The sequence below is a fragment of the Maylandia zebra genome, linkage group LG11 (assembly GCF_041146795.1).
Source record: "Maylandia zebra isolate NMK-2024a linkage group LG11, Mzebra_GT3a, whole genome shotgun sequence".
Lineage (NCBI taxonomy): Eukaryota > Metazoa > Chordata > Actinopteri > Cichliformes > Cichlidae > Maylandia > Maylandia zebra.
The window spans coordinates 10246620-10270885 of record NC_135177.1 but is presented as its reverse complement, the minus strand read 5'-3'; the positions used below and the strand labels follow the sequence as shown (position 1 = coordinate 10270885).

Sequence of the window (24266 nt, the reverse complement as noted above, 5' to 3'; positions counted from 1 at the left end):
CTATGTTTCCTTGTAAAGCAGCAATATTTGCCTATAACTTTACTTTGTCCTGTATCGTGTTTACTAAACTTAAAATGTGGCCACGCATTTCTTTTTATGGAGTAACTCCTCTCTACCAGTCATTCCAACAGTGGACTGGTTTTCACTTTTCTTGCTGTCCTTTGGACTAACACTTTTTAGATCGGATAGTGAGTTAGCTATCTACTTTTTACAGAAATGTATGCTCAAACCAGCTTAACACCAATGATTAGCTGGTAAAGAGTTGAAATTCAGACATGCACACATACACTACCAGTCACAAGTTTGGACACACCTACTCATTTAATGGTTTTCCATTATTTTCATGACTATTTACATTGTAGATTCTCACTGAAGGCATCAAAACTATGAATGAACACATACAGAATTATGTAGTAAACAAGAAAGTGTAAAATAACTCAAAATGTGTTTTATATTTCAGATTCTCCAAAATATCCACTATTTGCTTTGATTACTGCTTTGCACACTCTTGGGTGCTCTCTTAATGAGCTTCATGAGGAAGTCACCAAAGAACTCAAATTTGGACTCATCAGACCAAAGCACAGATTTTCACTGGTCCAATGTCCATTCCTTGTGTTTCTTGTTGTTTTTCCTTATTAGTTGTTTCTTAGCAGCTATTTGACCATAAAGGCCTGATTCAGTTTGCTCTGAACAGTAGATGTAGAGATGTGTCTGCTACTGGAACTCTGTGTGGCATTTATCTGGGCTCTCATCTGAGGCACTGTTAACTTGCGATTTCTGAGGCTGATGACTCAGATGAATTTATCCTCAGCAGCAGAGGTGACTCTTGGTCTTCCTTCCTGGGGCGCCAGTTTTCTTGCAGGGTTTGATGAGTTTGTGAGTTTTAGCAACTGACTGACCTTCAGTTTTTAAAGTAATGATGGACTGAGTTTCACTTTTCTTAGCTGATTGGTTCTTGCCATAGCATGAATTCTAACAGTTGCCAAATAGGGCTGTCAGCTGTGTACCAAGCTGACTTCTGCACAACACAACTGATGGTCCCAACCCCGTTACGAAGGCAAAAAGTTCCACAAATGAACCCTGACAAGGCACACACGTGAAAACCATTTCAGGTGACTACATCATGAAGCTCATTGAGAGAAGGCCAGGGGTTTTCAGCACTGTCAACAAGGCAAAGGGTGGTTACTTTGAGGAATCTAAAATATAAGACATATTTAGATTTATTTATCCATTTCTTCTCCTGCATTATATACTTGATGTCTTCAGTTTGTATCTACAATGTAGAAAGTCGTAGAAATAAAGAAAAACCATTGAATGAGAAGGTGTGTCCAAACTTTCCACTGGTAGTGTACATACTTTATCAAGGTTACAAGTCAACTTATCACAAAGCAGAATTTAAGAATTCATATGAAATGAAATAACCTACAGTTTGGTACAACAAGTTAGGCCCTAAGAAAAGCAGTTTAATGGCCGAATGAGGCCTGCTCCCTTGTTATTTAATGGCAAACGAAATGATCAAATGATGATCCAAAGTGTTGAATTTGTATTTTATAGCTTTTCACTATAATTTTAAATATGAGGCCCAAATAGATGCACGTGCAGGAGGCCATCATTAGAACCAAGATTAACTTGAAGCAGGTTGATGGGGAGAGAAAAGTATGGAGAAGGAGAGAGCAAGCTCATGATGTGTAGCATAGCACAGGCCAGAGGAACTATTGATTGATTCTCTGAGTGCTGATAGAAGTATCAGAATGAATTAAGAAGTGTGTAGGACTGTACTCTGCTCACATTCAGACAAATGCTGGAAAACTGAACAGTGCAAATGGATAACGACCCACAGCAAAAACAATCCAAGAGTTTCTCAAAGCAACAAAATGGGCTACCAGGTTGACATTACACCAAGTCACATGATCTGAACCCAACAGAACAGCTTTTCAGTTTTTAAATACAAAACTGAAGGCAGAGACTCACAAACAAGCAACAGCTGAAAGTGGCTACAGTGTTCGCTGATATCCACCGAGGTCTAAATCAAGTGCAGTGTTGCAGAGAGGCAAAACTACAAAAACCGTCTTTGTCCAAACAAACTATGGACCTTACTATCTGAACAGAAATATTGCCCCAGCCCATGCAAGTGTGTGCGAAGTGTGAGTGTGTGGTACCAGGAGGCGCAGGCGTAAGGGCTACCGCGTGACTGAGCACGAGGCAGCTCGTGTGCCTGTCTCCTCCTCTCATTTTCCCCCCCTCTCTCTGTCCATCATACAAAGAGAAGGCAAAGAAAAAAAATAATTCTTGGGGAAAAGAACAAAATGGAACGACATGTCGGCATTTGGATTCACTCACATCCCGTACCCCCTCATTTTGTGTCTCCATCTTGCACGTTGCAAATGATGAAAGGGAGAAAAACTTTTCCATTTCTTCTGTGTACGTGTGTGCATCTGTGTGTGAGTGTTTTTGTCCTTCTCAGTGAATAGAGCATTAATTGCATTAGCATTACAGCTGGGTGATTTTCCAGTCTAAGAAAAACTCTAGCATCAACGAGGAAGACATTTCAAAGTCCTGAAGTGTGTTGTTATTTCGTGCATTTCAATTGGCAAATTCGAAGCATTATTTAAAATAAAAAATGCCATAACAAAAGGAATGAAAGAACCGAGCACCAGGAGACAGCTGGAGCATGAAGATTGCACTGATCAGGTTGGCCAAGTAAAACTGTTCGGCTCTTGAAATATTCCCTTGATAGAAGTTATTCAATTGCAATAATTCAGCCACCAAAATGAAAATGTGGCAGATAATAAATTAAAGCTTTAGCCTGATTTAGCCCGAAATGCAAATAATCTAAAAGAGTAAAATCTAAAAACAAAGTGAAGCTAACTGGGGCTCAGCTCTTTTGTTTGGCTGGTGCAGAAATTCAGCTGGTGCTCCATGCTGTGTGTTGTCGGTTTGTAATGAGAGGGGCAATAAAGAAAATAAAGGAATATCATAATAACAAACAATAACTAAAATCTTTCTCAATTTTCTGAGTATTTAAGCCAGAATAAAATCCCTGATATCTAATTAGGTTGTATTTTTGATTATTGTTAGTTCTCTCTGTGGGCCACTGATGCACTGGAGCAGCTGAGGTCAGAGCAAAAGCGTGTTAACCTGCACTCTCTCGAGAGGCCCCAGGAGAGAAGCTCAAGTGTATATTAATTTCACACGACTAACTTGATGTTAGACAAGGATCATTAATTCCACTTTCCCTCTTCACACTGGCATAGTAAGGTTAAAACCGCATGCAATAATATTCAGTATATGGACATAAAAACATATGTGTGCTTAAATCATTTGGGATTTGGATTTCTTACTCAAAGTAAACCTTAAAACCTTTAGTAGCAAAATCCAAGTTCTGAGTCGCAAACAAAAGCACATACCCGCCAGGTGTGTGCGCCCCTGATGGAGGCAAATTAATCAAAATGCAAAACAGTTAGCTTAATTTCTCTGTGTTTATGCAAATAGGTGTGTGTGTGTGTGTGTATTGCCGAGAGAGACCAGTAGAACAGTGAGTAGGTGGAAATTGACACCGGGCAAAAGGGTAAAAAAGAACACACACACAAAATTATGCATAAGAAAAATTGTTTTTGCAAAAAAGCATCACAGTTATGTCCACGTTGGAGTAAAAAGGTACATTTTGAAATAATTAAAGATGTTTAAAGATCTACAGTCATGGTAAAGTAAACCCTCTGTCAAGTCTGGGGTTTTATTAGTCAGAATATGGTAAAAATCCATCTAGTCCTCACAAAATTTACAATTATTTTAATACAAACTCTAAGTACACCCCGGGATTCACTAGCTTGTAGAACCTCCTACTAGCAACAACTAAAAGTAACGGTTTCCATATGACCTTTTCAGTGTCTCATATTGCTGTGGATAAATGTTAGGCTTGGTTCATTGAGATTTGTAGGCATTTGTTTATGCATAGCTCTCTTAAGGTCCTGTTATAGCATTTCAATCAAGTTAAGTTTTGGACTTTGGGCCGTTACACCTTTTTCAACCATTCTGTTGTAGGTTTGCTGCTGTGCTTAGGATTATTATCCTATTGCTTGACCCAATGTGGACCAAGCTTTAGCTGTCAGAAAGATTCTCTAGAATACTTTGGTATACAGAGGAGTTAATGGTTGATTCAATGACCGCAGGTTGCCTAGGACCTGAATCTGCAAAACACCCCTAAATCATCAGCCCTCCACCACCGTGCTCATTGCCTGTGTTTGGTCTTGACAAACATGGCACTGTGCATCATGACCAGCATCTCCACTTTGTTCTAGGGATGGGCGATATATCGAATGTACTTGATGCCTCACGAGTTTTTCCATGTACGATGGTTAAAACGGCTTTATCGTAACCATTGAGTATACATCGAGTAACTGCCATGGCATTAAGCTGTCTGCATGTAATTCACTGCGAGTTTTCTTTCTCCCACACACTGCAAATGCATCATTACCCCTCCCAACCAGAAAATCTTCTACATGGCACACATGCGTGTTTATACACGACCAGACTGGGAAAAATAACCATAAAATGTTTTTAAAAAACCAAACATTTTAATTCATTCAGATTTTTTGAATTCAAAAGTGAAAAAACAAAAAAAAAACAAAAAAAAAAAAACACTGAATGGTGAATTTGAATGAGTATACCAGTGCAATAGTGCATTTTAGGCACTTTATGGTTGCAAATAAAATTTGTTTTGGGAGGTGATTTAAAAGGCTGCCGGTTCGATCCCCAGCTCTGTGTGTCTTGGTCGTTGTGTCCTTGGGCAAGACACGTCACCTACCGCCTACTGGTGTTGGCCAGAGGGGCCGATGGCGCAATATGGCAGCGTCGCTTCTGTCAGTCTGCCCCAGGACAGCTGTGGCTACAACTGTAGCTGCCTCCACCAGTGTGTGAATGTGAGAGTGAATGAATAATGGAATTGTAAAGCGCTTTGAGGGTCTCGAAAAGCGCTGTATAAAAAAAAAAAATGCAATCCAATATCGTGATATATATATCGTGTTATAGCCAAAAATATATTGTGATATTAGATTTTCCTCATATCGCCCAGACCTACATTGTTCCAGAAGTCTTGTAGTCTGTTCAGATGGAACTTTGTAAACCTAAGCTGTGCTGCCATATTCTTTTCAGAGAGGAGAGGCTTTCTCTGGGCAACCCTTGCAAACAAACAGTACTTTTCAGCCTTCTTCTAACTGTACATTAACATGCTAATTGAGGCTGTGAAGTCTCAGATGTACCTCTTAGGTTTTTTGGAGTTTCGATGAGAATTTCATGCTCTGAACTCAGGATGTCCGCTCCTGGAAAAAATGTTCGCATTTCCTTTACGATCATCTGAATGATCCACACCAGCAAAAGGGACAAAATTCTGCTTTTATAGATGTGCTCACCCTTGTTAATGATCACTTAATCAAGTGCATTTGATTAGCAGCACCTGGGGGCTACTTACCTTCTTATTTCCTATGGGAGAAGTAAGGCTGCACTTAGTGCTTCTGCATTTTGGCTTAAAATGTGTTAAACATGCCATGTTTTGTAGTTCATTTGTGTTAAATTGATCCTGGATTACGTTTTCTAACAAAACACAATTAGATGTTCATTTATTTATGAGTGAATTGTGCTCCCTTGTCACACATAGTTGTGATCGTGATTCAGATTTAGTAATATAAGACATAATTATTATAACAAAACAAACTCGCTACAGCGGGGAAATCTTTTTGGCACACATTCATTTGTAGAAAACCATTTCTGATTGTCTGTTGAGCAGCAATTCTACCTATGCCAGTTTTTTTAATTTGTGTTAATATTATTTTTTAATTCTTTTTTTCTTATAATTAAAATTTTTTTACTTTTTTTCCTGTATTTTAAACTCTTCTGATAGAGAAATGAGCCATCACAACCCCATATAAAAGACCTACTAAGCAAAGCTAACACTTCTTTATCCAGTTCCTATTAAAATGTAACGATCCTTCGAACAAGACAAGGATACATATCGTTTGTGTGCTTTTTCATTACTTGATTGAGTTTCTGAAGTGATCCTCTGCAGGGTTTTTCACAGTGCAGCTGTTGAGCAACCACACGTCTGCTTCTGTCGGGTCATCTACAAAGAGAGACAACGCATTTTATTTTTGCAGACTGGAAAAGCAAACGTAGCATTACAATGTTATGAGTACCCAAGATGAAGCCAACACACAGAAAAAAAACAAACCGAAAGTCATATACATGAGTCAAGCACAAAGCACATGGCATCCTAAAAGATGAAGAAGTGCTTAATTAGTCTCTGGTGGAACTCCTTTGCGTCTGAATTCCACAGTGAGTCAGTTTGTACTCACAAAATAATCCAATGTGTGTCGGTAATTTTAACCCCATGTAAATTCCCACTTCTCTATGTTGTGAAAACTAGAATTAGAGCGCACTGGAAAAAGTGTCTCTGACAAAACATGGTTGATTCCTGTGTCCACTTAGCATTTTCTGCACTTTCATATATATATATATATATACACACACATATATATATATATATATATATATATATATACACACACACATATATATATATATATATATATATATATATATATATATATATACACACACATATATATATATATATATATATACACACACATATATATATATATATATATATATACACACACACATATATATATATATATATATATACACACACACATATATATATATATATATATATATATATATATATATATATATATATATATATATATATATATACACATATATATATATATATATATATATATATATATATATATATATATATATATATATATATATACACATATATATATATATATACATATATATATATACACATATATATATATATATATACATATATATATATATATATATATATATATATATATAATATACATAATATACAAAGTATACAACTAAATTTTTAAAGCTGAAAACCAGCTTCGTGTCAAGTGCCAAACAAGATAAACTCCTAGTTGCTTAAAATTAAGATCATTTCAACATGTTTAACCAGGACGCACGCACACACGTGCTCTTCGAGACGATGGTATGAATCTTAGCACTGCCAGGAGAGCTGTCGCACACAGATTTGGAGGGGATGTAATGGCACGTTGGTGGTGGGGCGCTGCTCCTTTATGCCACATTAAACCAGATATTTCAGGAAATCTACTTCCCTGCGTCAGCCAAGTATACTCACACACACACAGCATTATAGTTAATGTGCTATACGGTGGTTTTATGTAATAAAATTACCAAAGAAAATCAGCGTACCTTAGGTAACCTCTACCGGTCAATAGAGTTCACAAAACAAACAATTTAAAACAAAAAAGCCTCAAACAAACAGCCTACATACCTTTTTTTTTTCTGCACCAAGGGTAAACCAGAATGAAACAACTATTAAATTATTCATAGTGCCACACAAATATATGCAAATGTATTTCCACTCTCATTCATGCTGTGACCAAGTATTCAACATTTTTCAGTATATTCAAATTCCAGGTCGTTAAAATTTAAACCTTCATGATGTCACTTTGCCACTAGTTTTGAATACATAAGACAGAATAAATTTCAACATGATGACCAATCTGTAACAGAGATATTAATTCAGTAACACATAAGCACAGACGCAAACCGCCACATCTTTAAAATGTACAAATGCAGCAGGTTTGAGGTTTGTTAGTCGACTGGATGCGACAGTAAGTTTGACTAAATGATGCCTCATCAAAACAGACAGACAGTCCTTCTAAAAGCACTACGTATGACTCGCAACAGTAGGGCATGAATCACGAGCATGTTTTGGGTTTGTTTGGGCTTTTCTGTTTGGAGTGATCAATTCTTTAAATGACAAAACTAATAATAGAAAGACCAGACATAATGAGTAATCCTAAAGCTACAAATGTGTGTATATTTGTGCTGATGATTGGGAAATGAATAACGGGAAGGGACGAGGGGAGGTGAGAGAGAGAGAGAGAGAGTGTTCAGCTGGCAAAAGCTCTTATTATGCCTACATTTATTTGAGAGGCAACCCACACACACACACACACACACACACACACACACACACACACAGGACTTTAGTGAGAGTGGTCTCAGCTGTGTGGTTGCTTTCTCCTCTCAGTCCCAAGGGATGCTTTCCAGACCAACAATAACAAGCTCTCCATCAATTTAACAGAAACACGCACACACACGCAAACACACACACAACAATCCTAGCTACAGAATAAGCTTGCTAGTGCAGAGACAAAAACTATGCTGGAAAAAGAGAGAAAACAACTACAGTAAATATTATGGTGCACATCCTGGATTTATTTCTTTTTTTTATTTATTTGGTTTAAAGTGACTTTTTTCCTCATTATAAATTATAATATATCATATTAGCAACGGGCCTTTATTTTGAAATTAATCTATTGATTAAAAATACAAATGATCTTAAAGAATGATCAAGTGAACAGCAAATGAAAAAGCATACAACATCACATGAGCCTGAATGGAGAAGCATTACCTTGTAGCTCAAAGCTAACATACAAAGGCACATTTATGACATCACACGATGTTTGGGGTCAAAGGACGCTTTATTGTGTTGTATTTTTGGAAAACGGAGGCTGTATTTAACTAAACATTTACAGAGAGGGCGCGGAGGGAGCGGCGCATTAACAGAGCCCTGACAGTCGCTGTCACATTCTCAGTGACAGTTGCTTTTGCTTCTTCTTTCACATTTTCATCTAACTGAAAACTAATCCAGGCGTAACTGCCATCAACCATGTGACGATAGAAGACAGGCGCTGGCTGTTACAAGGAGCCAACCAGACATAGATGTGCAGAGGACGCAGAATCTCAAAGATGCAAGACTGTACATTTGCAAAATAAGGTTTTATGTAGTTATGGATTAAATGGCAGGCAGCAGCTGAACTTTAGATCATGTTTTGTGGAATTTTTCTTTTTTAAATCAGTGAATCAAAGTGCAAATTTAGACTATAGATGACTTAGTAGGACACTAAACATTTCCTAGGGTCAGACTAAAAATTAAGTCTGCATTAGATCCTCTGTTAAGTTGAATATTACGGGTCCGTGCGTATGTTCTCTGCCTCTTCATCCTCAGGTATGGACTTGCTTTTATAGAGCGCTTTTCTAGTCTCGCTGGCCAAATCTAAGCAAAAGCTTTCTCACGGTAACCTTGACTTAGTCACCATTTAAGCTCCGATAAATTCCAACCACAAAGTCATCGTGTTACTGGAAAATCTCTGGAATTTCACATTTGCATACATTTGCATTAAGACAGAGGTGCAGCCAATGGCGCAGAAGTCATTTGGTTATTTTTGCCTGCCATGGCATGACAATGCCTTAAAACAGAAAGTGCACAAAAACTGTTGACTTATCTTATCTAATGCAGAACATAAAGATCTGTAACCCAGCCCTGTGCTTTCACACCATGAATGATAACTTTACCAGTTAGACTAAGGTGACACCAGTGGGTAAATGGGTAACAAGTAAAAAGTTTAATGCTGCTGTTCCTGCCTTTGTGCCATTCTTAGACTTTAGAGAACACATGGAAGAGCAAAAAACCCAAAAAAAACCCAACATTTCTACACAGCATATCCAAACAAAAACTCATCAGGGCCTGCATGGTGAAACCATAGTTATATGCAAGTGCATAAATGTATGTATCTGTATCTTATGAGAAACAAAGACAGAGAGCATGTAATAATGGCTATTCACTCAGTGTGCAGCACGCACATAAAAAGCCTGTTTTATATGTCGTTCAGTGTAAGAAATGTTTTCCATTTGACCACAACAGATTGATATTTTTAGGCTGTATGTTTGTGAGTTTCTCCAATACTATTAAAAAAATTCCAGCAATCCCAAACCGTTGACCCCAATATATATAAAAAAAAGAAATTGACCTGTGTGCATGCACGTGTACAAAGCTTGGCTTTGATTTCTATGTATGTGAATGGAGGTGCGGTACGTCTACAGAGGGCCCAAATGATTAAATCTTAACCTTGAGGTTATTTCTGTTTACGCCGTGTGTGTGTGTGTGTGTGTGTGTGTGTGTGTGTGTGTGTGTGTGTGTGTGTGTGTGTGTGTGTCTCTGCCTCTCACCCTAACTTCACCCTAAGACCAAATCATACAAGAGAGACAGGGATATTAGAAAAGCAGCACCTGTGGTCAGTGTGTGTGTGTGTGTGTCTGTGTGGGTGCAGGCGTATACACGGGGTCATACATAACATATTTCAATCACACTACTCCCTATGGAGATGATGTATGGGAGGTTTGGGAGCAGGTGCACTCATCAAGTAAGTACGGATTGAAAAATGACCAAATCAAAGGAGAAAAAAAAGGGACTGCAAGTTATTGTTTCTTACATAAAAATGAATAAAAATGAATAAAAGAATGCGTAGGACTGACTTAGAAACGAGTCATCCTGAGAGAAATTGAAAGCGTGTGTGGAATGAGGCAGGTGATAATTTACCCGAACACATTTTCATTTAAAAATAAATAAATAAATAAATAAATGAAAACACAAAACCCACCACAATCAACATAACTGATTAGAAACAGAGCCGGAGTCTTATTTGTCTGCTCACCTTTACACTTAAATGTTTTTGGTTTACAAACACTACAAAATGATGAATTCTGCTGTATTTGCACATGACTGTATTTCTTGCTGATTTACCCACAGGTGTGCGCAGCACCCCGCAGAGCAGCAGACAGTAGGCTCAGCTGCAGGGTCAGAAAGCAGAGCAACACAAACAATAACAGGCAGAATGGGAATACGGTAATTTCCGATGCTCGCATGTACTTTATGCAGATGTGCCAATTTACAACTGAAAACTGTAAATTTCACTCACTTGTTTACTGTAAACAGACAGTTGTCTTGCACTTAGAAATGAGAAATGTCTGTGGTTTTGTCTGTGTGTCTAAATTTAACTGATTAGAAATTTTATATTTTCCTATTAGGGCCTAATTACATTTGCACTAAACAATAAGGATATAAAAGCACATAAAATATGTATAAGAAGTCATTTTCCACTACCAATATTATTTTTACAGGCAAACTAACCATAATGAAAAGCAGAGGCTCTCCAAATTTTCATGATTGAGTGCCAATTTAGGGAGCGAGCGCGACTGAGGGCAGCAACGTGCTTAGAGGATGGTTCATTTGTCAACGTTAGCGAGGTTTACTCTGCAACAATGACTACAAAAGACAAGCTGAAATTGAACAGATACTTTAGTCCTGTCACTTTATAGTGTGGCATGAAAAGTATATTACAAAAAGGCCACCAGTGGCCAGCATGGCCCGCTTCGTGAACTCTAGATATAAAGGATACATTTTAAATTACCAGTACTAGCCTGGAACTTACAGTTTTTACCACTGAAAACTGTAAATTTTAACTGTAAATTGTCTGTTTACTGTAAAAAGAGCCGTTTTCTACTTTTAAATGACCCACTTTATTTAAGCCCACATTTTCTCCAGTTAAACAAGAGGTTTGATGGTTTTCTTTTATATTATTATTCTCTTTGTAATACCAGAAATGTTGGTTTGAAAATCTTCTAGCGTACAGGAAACTGCTTTATTATGTGGACAAATGATTTGCTCCTCGCCAATGCTGAGCCATAACAGCCACAGGTCTTTCAATTTTACATTTCTTGTAAACAATAAAGAGTTGGATCATCTCTGAAAAGAAAAGAAAAACAAGTATTTTAACAAACTGCAGGTTTGGAGCACAAGCTTCATTTTTAGCTGTTACCTGATATTTCAGTCAAGTAAAACAACAGAGTCCCTGTTAAGAGCTTTGGCTTATATCTATGCTGTGGATGTTGTGTATGTTCCTTCTCATTACAATATTACCAGGATGAGGCATACCAGTCTTCAAAAGCAGTGTTGCATACCAAGATTAAACAGTTACATTTATTTTGTATCTGACCGGTTCAAAATTCATTAGGATGTGAAGCTAAAAAACTCTTTTTGAGGCACTATATAATTTTATTGTCAGAATTTGGACCCCAACCCAACAGTACCTTTTAAATATTGTGGTAATGTTAAGAGAACACAGAAATAGAAATCCTCTCTACATATTCTAAATGTTTTAAAGTATACACACAAATGAAAGGAAAACACTGAAATTCTGGCCACTCAGCAGGTCTTAGACGACTGATCTGCCGGTCTAAATGATTAAATGACTGAAAACCCTCCCTTTACATTCATTTTCAGCTAATTCACCAGCTATAGTAGGCTAAAACTATCCTCATCCAGAGTTTTCCTATTGGTATAGCCTAAGGAACTTGCGATCGGTCTCAGTGTTTTGCTTGTTGCGGTAAACAATCTATTTCCACAGTGGGTCTGTGAAGGTTCTCAGTCATTGAGGTCGTCGTAGTCTAAGGAGCTTGGAAAGAAAAGCATCTGGATCTCATCCGAGAAGCCTCTTCAGTTCTAAGAGCAATTGGTGGGGAGTCCCAGATTTTAAACCCTATGGGAGTGTCCCCCAAGAGGATCATGGACCCCCTGTTGATCCTCTACCTAATCACACGCGCCACGGTGTGAAAACGGGTGTGTGTCACAGTCAGCCAAGGTTTCAGATGAACCCATTGTGAAGCCTTGCCCCACCCTATCATGTGAGTTACTGAGGTCAAAAGACCCAGGATGTGAGTGGGCGTTAAGGTGTCTGGGGAGGGATCTCAAAACTGGATTAGAGATGGCAGACAGTTGGTGTTGTAAGCCCCGCCCTCTCTTCAAAGATGGTCGCTCACAGTAGACATAGATGGCTTCTTTCACTCCTCTTTCAAACCATCTGTCCTCTCTGTCCAAAATGTGAATGTTGGCATCATCGAAAGAGTGACTGTTGTCCTTTAGATGCAGATGAACTGCCGAGTCCTGTCCTGTCGACGTGGCTCTTCTATGCCGTGCGTTTATGTAAACAAAAGTAGAGCCTGACCAACACTGGGTTTTCAACACTGACACCTTTATTGATATCGTTATTTGACCATTTAAAAAGCTGATCTCATTATTTGTTCCTCTTCAAATACACAAAGATTAACATTTGGCATGTGGAGCTATTTCTGAGTTAAGATCTCAGTTGTTGCTGTTTTTTGTGACAACAGGTTGTGGGTTACTCTTCTACGCTCTGCCCTCCTCAGCTCGGATCAGCTGGGTGTTCTGTTTGTGGCGTTTGTGGCTGCAGACTGAGAAGCTGCAGAGTACCTTCTAAGAGAAACTATGAAACATCCATACTTTAATCTGATTTATCAGCCAACACCACCGTATCAACAAATGACTAATATTTTCCTCTCTAAAAAAGAAACGGGATCAACTATGCTAAAAATCCTAAACCACAGTAAGTGTAGGTTTCAAAATGTCATATGTCGACTTATGCACTGCAGTAAAGCTGTAAAGTACACGTCGTGGTGTAAACTGCAGCTCGAATTACCAAGACTTACAGTAACAGTCCCTCCAAATATTGCTAACATGGTAATTAAATACCTCTGCAGGGATCAGCTATCAAAGCTAGCGCTGCCTTCAAATAATGAAAAGAAGAATTGTCCTTGTGTGAGCCAACACAGAGGATATGAATACAGTTACACAGACATTTAAGAAAAAGAAAATAGTTGGAAACCGTGTTCTAGACCACAAAAATCTAAACCACCCACCCCGGGTCTTCAACACTGGTAGATGATACATGAGAGCTACTGGGACGTGCGTGTGTGCACGTGCGTGTGAGTGACAGAGAGAAGGGGCAGACAGCAGCCCTACGGGTCATTTTGATGCTCCTGGTGCTTCACATACAGACTAAACCATGACCCACTTTCCGCCCCATCCCACAGACACCCCCACATTCACACGCACTTCTCCCCCTTCTTATTTCTGTCCTGTACCCTCCATCCATTGCACCCTTCATCTCTAACATATCGTCTTTCTCCTCCTCTGCCGCCCCCACTGCTCGTCAGACACACACACAAAAACGCACAGGACATGCTGACCTTGGGATACGGCGCTGTAGTGCTCTATCGGGGTAAGAGTGCTGGGGCAAGGGGTGGCTTTGGGGTGAATGGACACACTTGACTGAGCTAACAAGGCCTGTATGGGCTTATTGGCTGATAGGCTGGCCGGACAGCTGGATGCCAAGCGTACTGGCTGGGAGGACAGGTGGACTGGAGGGCAGGGCGGGGCAGTGACCCCGCTCCACCGTGTTATGCATCTCCCAGAAGTCAGATAGAGCTCACTGCCATGAATAATGTCCTAGCACAGATATGGCTACAGCCCACTTTTCCCCCCCTTTTGATTCATTTATTTATTTATTTATGTTCCCTCCAAACAAACAAAAAACTAAATACTAAAGCATATTTCATAAAATATATTGTCAGGACAATAAATATTTCAAACATACATTCTTTTAATGTATTTAGACTTGTGTTATCCTGGCACTACTGCAGTCTTAATATGTCACACAGAAAGAAAACCACATGCCACTATCACAAACACATACAAATTCAACAGAAGGGAAACTGAATCAAGCTTGTTTGGGGTTTGTTTGTGTTTTCATTTTTGTCAATTCATCGTTTCTTTCGACACTTTGTGTCAAAACTGCAACTTTACAACATCCCACAGTCACAGGTAAACAAGCACAAACATAACAGCTACAATCGCAAATGCACAAAGTCATGCTGTGTGTGTGTGTGTGTGTGTGTGTGTGTGTGTGTGTGTGTGTGTGTGTGTCAAGGCTGATTCTCAGGTGATAACATTTCTGCCTAAAAGGTTCCTTTTCCTTAGGGGAACAAGTGCGAGTGTGTGTGCGCCTTACTGATGTGGCAAATTCTGAATGGCTCTTAGAGGACTTATGAGCTTCACCTCCAATCACATTTTACAAGGAAGCACTTGCACTGGCACACAGCTACAGCCACACAAACACCAAGACATACGCACACTCATATACACAGACAGAAGGCCCTGGGGTTTGGCAGTTGGTCCATACATCTACAAGGGTGAGCAGCCACTCAGCCGTGGATGATAATGCAATCAACTATCATTAGCGGGATGCTGGCTGACTGCATACGCACACACACACGCACACACACACACACACTACAGCTACCCACAACGCACTCAGACCTGTCACACTGAGGAAACTGCTCATATTGCTGTGGTAAGACGCGATCCTACGTTTACATTCACTTTTTCATAAAGTCCTCATTACAAGGTAGGAAGCAAATGAATTTTTTAATAGATTAAACAATCAAATAATCATCAGCAGAATAACAAGAACGGAAACAATCTTCGGCTATAGCCCTAAACTAAAAGGGATTTTTTTAAAAATAGCTATAAAAATAGCAGAAAGATGCACAACCAAAGAAAAAACTGGCACAGGCACATCTAACTTTATCACTGCTTCATTTTCTGATGCAACTACAGGGCAACACTAGTGCACAACAGAATCGCAGTGTCTCAGTATTACTAAAGCGCCTCAGGGCATCAGTTCTTTGTCCTCTTTTGGCCAACTCTCTATTTATTCATGTGTTATTTAAAGCTTGCTGGTGGCATATAGTTTACAGAGTCATCAGCATCTCCGTAAACTGAAATCAGATCAGACAGCCTGCTTCTCTGCTGGCCAGTCAACCCTTATTTTATGTTTTAAAACTATAGATTGCCAAGCCCTCTATAAACTGATTTTCTATGTTATGTGTGTCTATTAGGGCTGCCACGATTTGTCAACTAGTCACGATTACGTCGACTATTACATTTTAATAGTCGACGCGTCGTTTGAAGCTAGATCCCAAAAGACGCAGGAATGAGTAGTAGGATTTAAGAGTGTAATAACGGACTGAAACAGAAGATGGCAGCACTGCATGTACAAGGATGCCAGCTGCCGTTAAACCCCGAAGAAGAAGAAGCTGTGTCCCAGAATTCATAGCGCAGCCCAGCTCAGTTTCCAACAATGGCGGCAGCTAGTTAGTTTTAATATTACTCTTATTATTCTTTCTGGGTCACAAAATAAACGTTTAACATATTTTCAGGCGAGAATGTAGCTGTGTAAACCTCAAATATCTGCTCAGTTTATCAAGACACCGCATATTTTCAAAAGCGCCCCGACGTTTTCGGAAACGTCTGTTACCCACTAGCTCGATAGCTAGCTGGGGGCAAGGCTCACTAGCGCTGTGAGAACACCGGACTCCGGGCCAACCATTTTCAAACCCACGGCCGTCTTTCGCTAGTCAGGTTAAACATGATATATAAGTCACTTAGATAACTTACAAATGTTATTGTTTGCCTTTTTTCAATATTTTATTTGTTCCTGAGTAAATCGGTTTGGCTGAGACTAAAGTTGTAGTTTTTACACAGCTGAATAAATGTCAAGCAGACAGCTGATTATCAGAATTGTGAGATGCTCGAGAATATACTCCGGTGTCCTGTTATATTTTAGATAGCAAGGAGTTTATTAAACTCCATCGAAACAATCTGCAAATGTCATTAAAATTGAATAAACTATCATCTTGTCTTTATTTTCAGTTAGCACATATCTTAAACACTTAAAGCTGTAAGCTAATGATAGTTATATAAGAGCAGATGCTGCTGGTGCAATAAGCTGTACGTTTTACGTCCAATTGATGCATGATCTGATTAGTCGACTAATCGCAAAAATAATCGTTTGTGGCAGCCCTAGTGTCTATAAAGTTAAAAGACACTCACTTTAGAGTACAAACATGAATAAAATAACTTTACTGAAAGCAGTACAGACTGCTAAAGAAAACAAATTTTTTTACTGGGCTATGGAGAAAATAAACAAGAACAATCACAAAGAAAAAAAGATCTTCACACAGATTTCCATTCAGATTGATTTTGAGTAATTTATCCATTTTGAGTCGTCTTTTTTCAAATATTTGATCTTCAGGGTTGGAAAATCCCAAACTAGATTTGAAAAGGAAAAAAAAGCTTACAAATTAGTACGAATTACATCAGCTGAGATGTCAGATTTTAGTTTTTCTATTTTTGACACACCTCAGATACACCAGACTGCAGTCCTCTCAGACTCACTGTCTACATCAACTCTGTTAAATAGCAGAAATCCACAGCAGTGGTTCTCGTAATGTGTGCATAATCTCCCGACTCTTCTCAAGGGACAGATATGGCCGTGTGTGCGAGTGTCTCTGTGTGGAGGTAGGGAAGTAGAGAGGGTATGCCAAGTTAGGCACAGCGGGGGCCCGTGATAGCACTCACGTCAACAGTTTGACAACATCTTAGAAAGATCTGTTCACTTGGGATTACTCTCCTGTCCTCAACAACTCTGAGTAGATTACTGTTGGAGGAGGAGAGTGAGCCTGACAGATAGGGGCTGAAAGAGACAGAAACGATGAGGATGCAGGGCTGAGAGGCAGGGAAAGAATCACGACTAACAAGTTAAGAAGGATGGAGGTGAAGTGAGAGTAGAGATTCAAAAGGGGGGGGAAAGAGAAAAAGAAAAGCAAGCCAGAAGAGATTGAAAAAAGGAGAGTGGTGAAATGAAATCCAAGAAACAGACAGAAAGAGTACAAAATAATGAAGATAGGTAAAGGAGAGGGAGCTAGCATTAGAAGATGAAGTGGGAGTACCTCGGTGAAAAATAGCAGCAAGCTCAGCTGAAAGTGGAGCAGCCATGATGAATGCTGCAAGACAGGCCAACCACTAATTTGGATGGCAGAAGTTTGCTTCCACAGGGCAAGAGGCCGGAGTCAATCTGTCTCTCTTACGTCTGATCACAGAGCCACAGTGGGCACACCTGGGTCCAGACAAAGGCCCCTGTTTCAGACCAGAACTAGTGAACTGCCAAAGTAAAGAGTCAAGCATATACGCACCTACATGGGGAAACATTAAGGCGTGTTTTTCCACTACAGTCATGGAGTTACAAATGTTTTCAGGTATTGTGTTTCAAACCAATCACATTCTCCAGCAGAATTAAGGTCTTGTAGGGCATATATGGGTTACATATATGGGGAAAATGTACAATGGAGAGTAATGATAAACATCTGGCAGTCAACTTCATGCGATTTTAACTGTGCATCAAGTGTGATTTATTGAGCTGCAGTCAGGCACGAGATGGAAGCGAGGCCTAAATAGATTTTTGCCATTACATGTCTCACCTTGCATAGATAGGATGATTTGAAGTCTGAGGTTCATGCTGTAATTGGGGCCAATCACTAGTCAGCAGCTCAGACAGAAAACCATTATGATCATCAGCGCAGACATAAAAAGGTATTTCACACAGCCAGAAAGGGATTATTAGAGTCAAGGGCACAAAAGTCAGGGTGTCTGGGAGAAAGAAGGGCCTGAAAGGTTACTGACTGACAGATTAATATACCAGTGATTTCACTTTTACCACACACCTCAGAGTGAAAAATGACACACACTTTCGCTTTCCAGTGTAATTTCAAAGGCTGGATAAAGAATCTATTTTCCAATTAATTGCCTTTTTAAAATCCAATATAGACTCTTAAAAATCCTCTGACTGACATTAGCATTTGAGCGCATGTGTCCTATACATATATCATCTCTGCTAAACATTATTCAAACGTGCACAAAGCTAGCATTATCATTTTTAATCTAGCAAAAAATTACAGATGGCTATAAAAGCTGCTGAGAGTCTCAACAGTCAAAACTAATGAAACCGTGAGTGTTTATACAGACCCGTCGCAGTTTAAGACCCCAGCAGTCGGCCGTACCAATTGTATTTGATCCAGACAACACAATTACACGAGAAATAGAATAAAGAAGGAAAAGTCTGCACACTGGTTTGAAATCTGTGAGTGTTGACAAGATATTTTCTCTGGCTACATCATATGAAGCCCATAAGTCGAATAAACAGGGTGTGGATTTTACTTTATCCAGTCTGTCCCTGCCGGGAGCTAATACTAGCCAGCCAGCTGCCTGCAGACATCAGGCTGATCTTGTCAACACAACACCATTCTGCAGACGAATTAGCGAGCAAACTTTCAGTTTCTGCTCTGTCTGTTTAAAAGGAATGTCTTAAAAACAAAACTCAGAGTCCATCCGTGAGTCTAAGACACAGGATGTAAGTATAAACAGCCTGTTCAACGTATTGGATGGTGCAGGTCCTAAAAATGTGTGTGTGTTGTGTGTAATGGGGTTCTGTATTTATTAATTAAAATGATCATTTAAAAACTGAATGTAAAAATAAATAGTTTGTTTTAGGGCTGTGCGATATGACCAAAATCTCATGTCCCGATATTAAGACATCTATCGTCCTGATAACGATATAAATCACAAAAATGTAACATTTTCTGTAAATTCTGTCAATCTCGGGCAGCTCGACTTGCGGGAAGTGTTTCCAGCTGTGCGTCACGTAGCTGGAGTCGAGTGTTTTAACAGATGCATGAAACAATACATTTTTAGACTTGAGTATTTATTACACGGCGTGCTGCGGGGAAAAGCCTGTTCTAACGTTTGAGTCTAAGGTTTATTTTTTAGCACCTGGCGGCTCTTTTTTAATTCTCATCTGTAAACAATCTGCTCTTTCACGTTATTCAGTTTATTTTGAAAAGTCTCAACAGGATCTTGAGCTTTATTGTGAAAGGTTTATGTGGAACATAAACAAACGGACACGCGATGGTGTTACCGTCGTTGTTGCTAACCACAACGCATAAAAACAGGCGCTTGTCCGTCTGTAGTGTGGTTATATTAAATATAAGAGAAAGAGAGAACTTTAAGAAATGAATATAGCCACTACAGTGACCATCAAAACCATGAAAAAATATTGCCGTAAACAGTTTATTTTGCGACACCACGAAACAAACGATAGCGTAAAATGAAACGAAAGATGTTTTTATATCGTCATCCGATATATATCGTTATAGCAAACAACCCTAGTTTGTCTCCTGAGGTTCTATTGTCCTTCGTTTACTATAAAATTACACTTTATGCACATGTGTCAAAACTAATCATCCAGTTTCAAAAAGCTAGAGTCCTTCTGCTGAAGGGATCGGCCCCGTTTGCTTGTTAGCAGGCAAGCATCCACAGTTTCCAGGATATCACGATAGCTCAAGTTGATTTCAGTGTCATCAGCTCAATCAAGGTCGCGCTCTTCTGGAGGAGTTGCCCTCTTTGAATGCTTTTGTTTTTAAAGCAATGGGCACAGAAGTTTGCAGTCAGTGAATGTATCGTCGCTGTAGCCGCTGCTGCTGTTATGCTACCAACCACGTAAAACCTGTGAAGACCCTCACGAATCCACAGTAAACGTTATGTCGAAATCAGGCCATTCTTTTCTGACACACACTGTAAAACACAACCTAAGACAAAATCAAAACTCGCCATTGTTGACTCAGCACCTTGCGTGACATCACATTAGCAAAACTAAGCTGGTGTTTGTGTTCGGATCTACTGGTATTTGCGGTGTGTTGTGTTTGCACGTCATTTAGAACGCTTCGTATGAAAATGTAAGATACACAGAAACACTCAGCGATTTAGTGATTACACGCGATGAAGTTCAGATTATAATATATGCAGAAAAACTTTCCTCTGTCACAGCGAGATGGCGAATAAGAGAAATACAGATTTGCATTCTAACCCCTCTGGAGCAACTAGTTGCTTCCATTGTCATATCTAAGATGTGCTGGTTTTCAACAGATCACAAAGAATTTAACTAGAAAGCATATACAATTATGATCGGAGCTCATGAAAAAAAAAAGCGAGAGAAAGAGTGACTTTCTGTACCTCAAAGCCAACTGTCATGCACACCATGGTAACCACAGTCTTTTCCCCATTTCACAACAATAACAGACTAGACAAATATTGACACGCCATTTCCCTGCCATTACAAATGTGATTATATTTGCTGTTTGCCCTAGGAGATGGCAGTTAATATTCAATGGTGTGCGTGTACCTTTGTGTGAAACTGGGTGTGTTTGTGTATATGCACAATTGTGCGATAAAAAAAAAGAAAAAGAAAAGAAATAGCGCATGGAAAGAACACACGTCTGTTTGCTCTGCACACAAAAGAATGTGTTAGAGGGCGACCAAGGATCCAGAAATTTCCTCTGTGTGTGTCTGTTTTCTTTTATGCCATATGTCACCTGGTACAGAGACAAAGACTTGGGATAGAAAGCTTAAAAAGTAGGAACCACCTGTATATAAAAGCTCACCTGTCCTCTGGGGGAAAAAAGCCTGCAATGAATGTGTACTGTAGCAGATGGAGTGTGAGGCGAAACAAAGGTAGAGGCAGTAGCTAAAAGGGGCTGTGGTCAACAAAAGGAGAATACCAAAGCAGTTCTTTTAGTTTGTTTGTTTTTTAGTAGCCTAGAGAATAGATAACCATCTTTCACAATTACACACAATGACCTGTCTTATTCTGTCCACAGTTTAGATACACACTGTAAAGGAATGGCAGCTGAAAGGACTCTAATTCCACCATTTAGATCCTGATCTACCAACATCCAGGTTCATGCGCTGCTTAGACACGAACAAGCATGGCTACTCCAGCTGTAGGCGAAGAATGGTGAGTTAGAAGTTTGTCAGTGGGAACGGAGACCTACTGGAAAAGCAGCTGAATAATATAAGTGCACAAGAGCAAAGTGGCTCTCTCCACAGTGGGAAAACATAAGGCGGGATGGCAGCATTAAAAATAAATGTCTGTGTATTTGTGTTGTTTGTTTTTTCGGCCACATTACTGGCAGAAATGGGTTATAAACATTATTTTTAAAAATAAAAAGAAGGTTTGATTTGAAGGCTTTTTGTACGACTGTTAGCAAAATGAAAGGATACTGTATCAAATACTTACATCTCTTAAAATATGTTAGATCATGTGTTGTTTTAGTCTTTTTGAGCCTATATATTTAAAAATTGATTGAATCAGCCCAAAAATATACGGCTGATTCGCTATTTTGAAACTCAAAATAACTCCTGAGAAGGACTCCCAACAGAGGAACATTGCATGATCTTTAACTCTCCATATGAAGAGCAACCATCACTGACGATGAGTGAAAAAGAAAACTTGGAGTAGACGTGGAATTAACACCCTCCATTCCTCTGCTGGCTAGTGGCTGTACAGCTAGCCAACAGCAGCCAGCAGCAGCCAGCAGCAGCAGCCAGCCACAAGGATCAGAGACTTTAGCAAGAAGCCAACTGCTACTACAACATCAAACATCTATAGGAAGACGAGAAAAACATTAGGCACTGCATAGAAAAAAAAATATGTGTGTGACTTAAAAGCTGGCATAATGCTTAGACTCAAATTTTATTCAGGTTAGCCTTAATACTGTTTATACTCAGATTGCTTGTTAGCGTTTGGAGCTAATAACTACTTCACATATTTATGTTTCACATGTAAAGTGACCTAATTTGATTAATAGCAATAATTAGAGCTTCCTCTGTGTTTTCTTTTTTTTTTACTTCTGGGTGAAATTGAAACAATTTAGGTCATCTGGCTCCTTATTCCCAAATCTAAGCTAAGGGACATGCAAATCAGATGCAAATGACACCCAGAAAAGTGAAAACTAGTTATGGGCCGTGGTAATAAATACTGAATTTAGCCTCTTGGCATTCTAAAAGCAGCCAGTTGGGGTTAATATGCAAATTGTATGCAAATAGCCCAGATGCAGAGAGCGCCTTTTTCTCCCCTGATATAGAAAGCATGGGGGGTGTCCTGATGGCTTAGAAAGCAGAAGCATATAACATGCCCTTATGATGATACCGTCCCCTGATACTTGCACTCTTATATTCACTCTCCAACTATCATAAAAAAGAAAAAAAAGCACAGATATGATTAAAAAAAAAGTGTAAAGGAAGACAAGAGGAAAAATTACAAGCCCGTTTGAGAGGAAAATGAGGGGGTAAGACAAGGAGACAAGAAAAATTGAGAAGTATGGTATGTAATTTCAATACTAAATCTCAGACAGCGTTGTTAGCTGATTAGAGGAGCAGCGTGGAGGCAAAGGCAGAAAGAAATAAGAGTAAAATATACAAAGTAGGAAAGAGCCAAGTAAACGTAAAGGGAGAAGGGTCCAAAAGGATGATGAGCTGAACAGAAGAGACTACTTTGACACAAAGGGGTTCAGGGAGTAGTAGTCAGCAGCTTGTATGTAAAAGTCACAGGAGACAGACCTAAAGATATGGCGCACACACACGCACGCACACACACACACTTTGCTGATCCTGTTTGTGCATAAAGAGGAGGAAAACTGGGCAAGTACAACACATGATAAGCTTAGTGGACCACCTTGTTCAATTGGCGGTGTCTCCACAAATTACATGCACCACCGGCACACACACACATACACACCATTGCTATATACTCGCAGTTCCACCATAATCACTATAATGCTGTTAATTGAAACCCAGACTTGCCCTGAACACATCACCTGATCTCCCTACCTGCAATGGTACCACATTCAAAATGAATACCACAAAGCTCTTAATCACAGATTCCACCCTCCAGTACACAGAGGCAGGCTGGTTGCTGATGTGCTTCGTGCTGAGCATTAAAGGGAACGTGGAGGCTGGCAGGTAGACTGGTGATTAGACAGGCTGTTCTGCTAACGGCATGTAGACGTTAAAAAAAAAGAAAAAAAAAAGAGAGAGAAAGAAACACACGCCAATACAAATTGCTACTCTGGTTCACAGCACATTTCCATACACAGACACTAAGCAGGGTGGTCCATTTTTGAGCTCCGCGTTTTCATCATCTTCTTTTTATCTCAACACCAAAAATCTACAGTGACTCAAAAACCCTGACTGCAATAATTGCTAGGATTTAAAGACAGAGGAAGAGATATATGGATGTAATAAAAAAGGGGGTTCTCATGACTGGATTAATGGAGAAAATTATGCCAAAAATATATCAACAGAAAGAAAGGAAAATAAATACAAGGATTATTCTGACTGAAGAGCATGAATTGAACTGCAGCTATTGATTAACTCTCTAAATTGACCATAATTTAAGATGCAACACAAAAAAGATCAGTGACTTGGCACATACAAAGCAATTTAAATTGACCACCTTTATTCTCCAAGTAGTCACTGTGCGCACGGGGAAACGGCAAAAAGGCACTCTCTCTCACTTTTTCCATTAACCTCACATTGTCCATTTTTCTTCTGCTTTTCATTGCTTCCAGTTTCCTATCAGCATCATATACCACACCCCTTCTAAACTGCTGAGCCTCATTTAAAAATCTCCCTTTTCTCACTCTCATCCTTTCAGAATTAGCTTTTTATTTGAAGTTATTAAAAACCTGTTTTATTAACACTTATGCAC

At 39.2% G+C, this 24266-nt stretch overlaps 1 protein-coding gene across 1 annotated transcript in view; it reads right to left on the bottom strand.

Moving 5' to 3' along the window:
* Positions 1 to 24266, bottom strand: part of cdkal1 (CDK5 regulatory subunit associated protein 1-like 1) — a 258575-nt gene that overhangs the window by 213606 nt on the left and 20703 nt on the right. The window contains exon 4 of the mRNA XM_014410796.3: positions 6031 to 6115. Coding sequence (XP_014266282.2) covers positions 6031 to 6115 — 85 coding nt within the window. The remainder of the gene's footprint in view (positions 1 to 6030; positions 6116 to 24266) is intronic.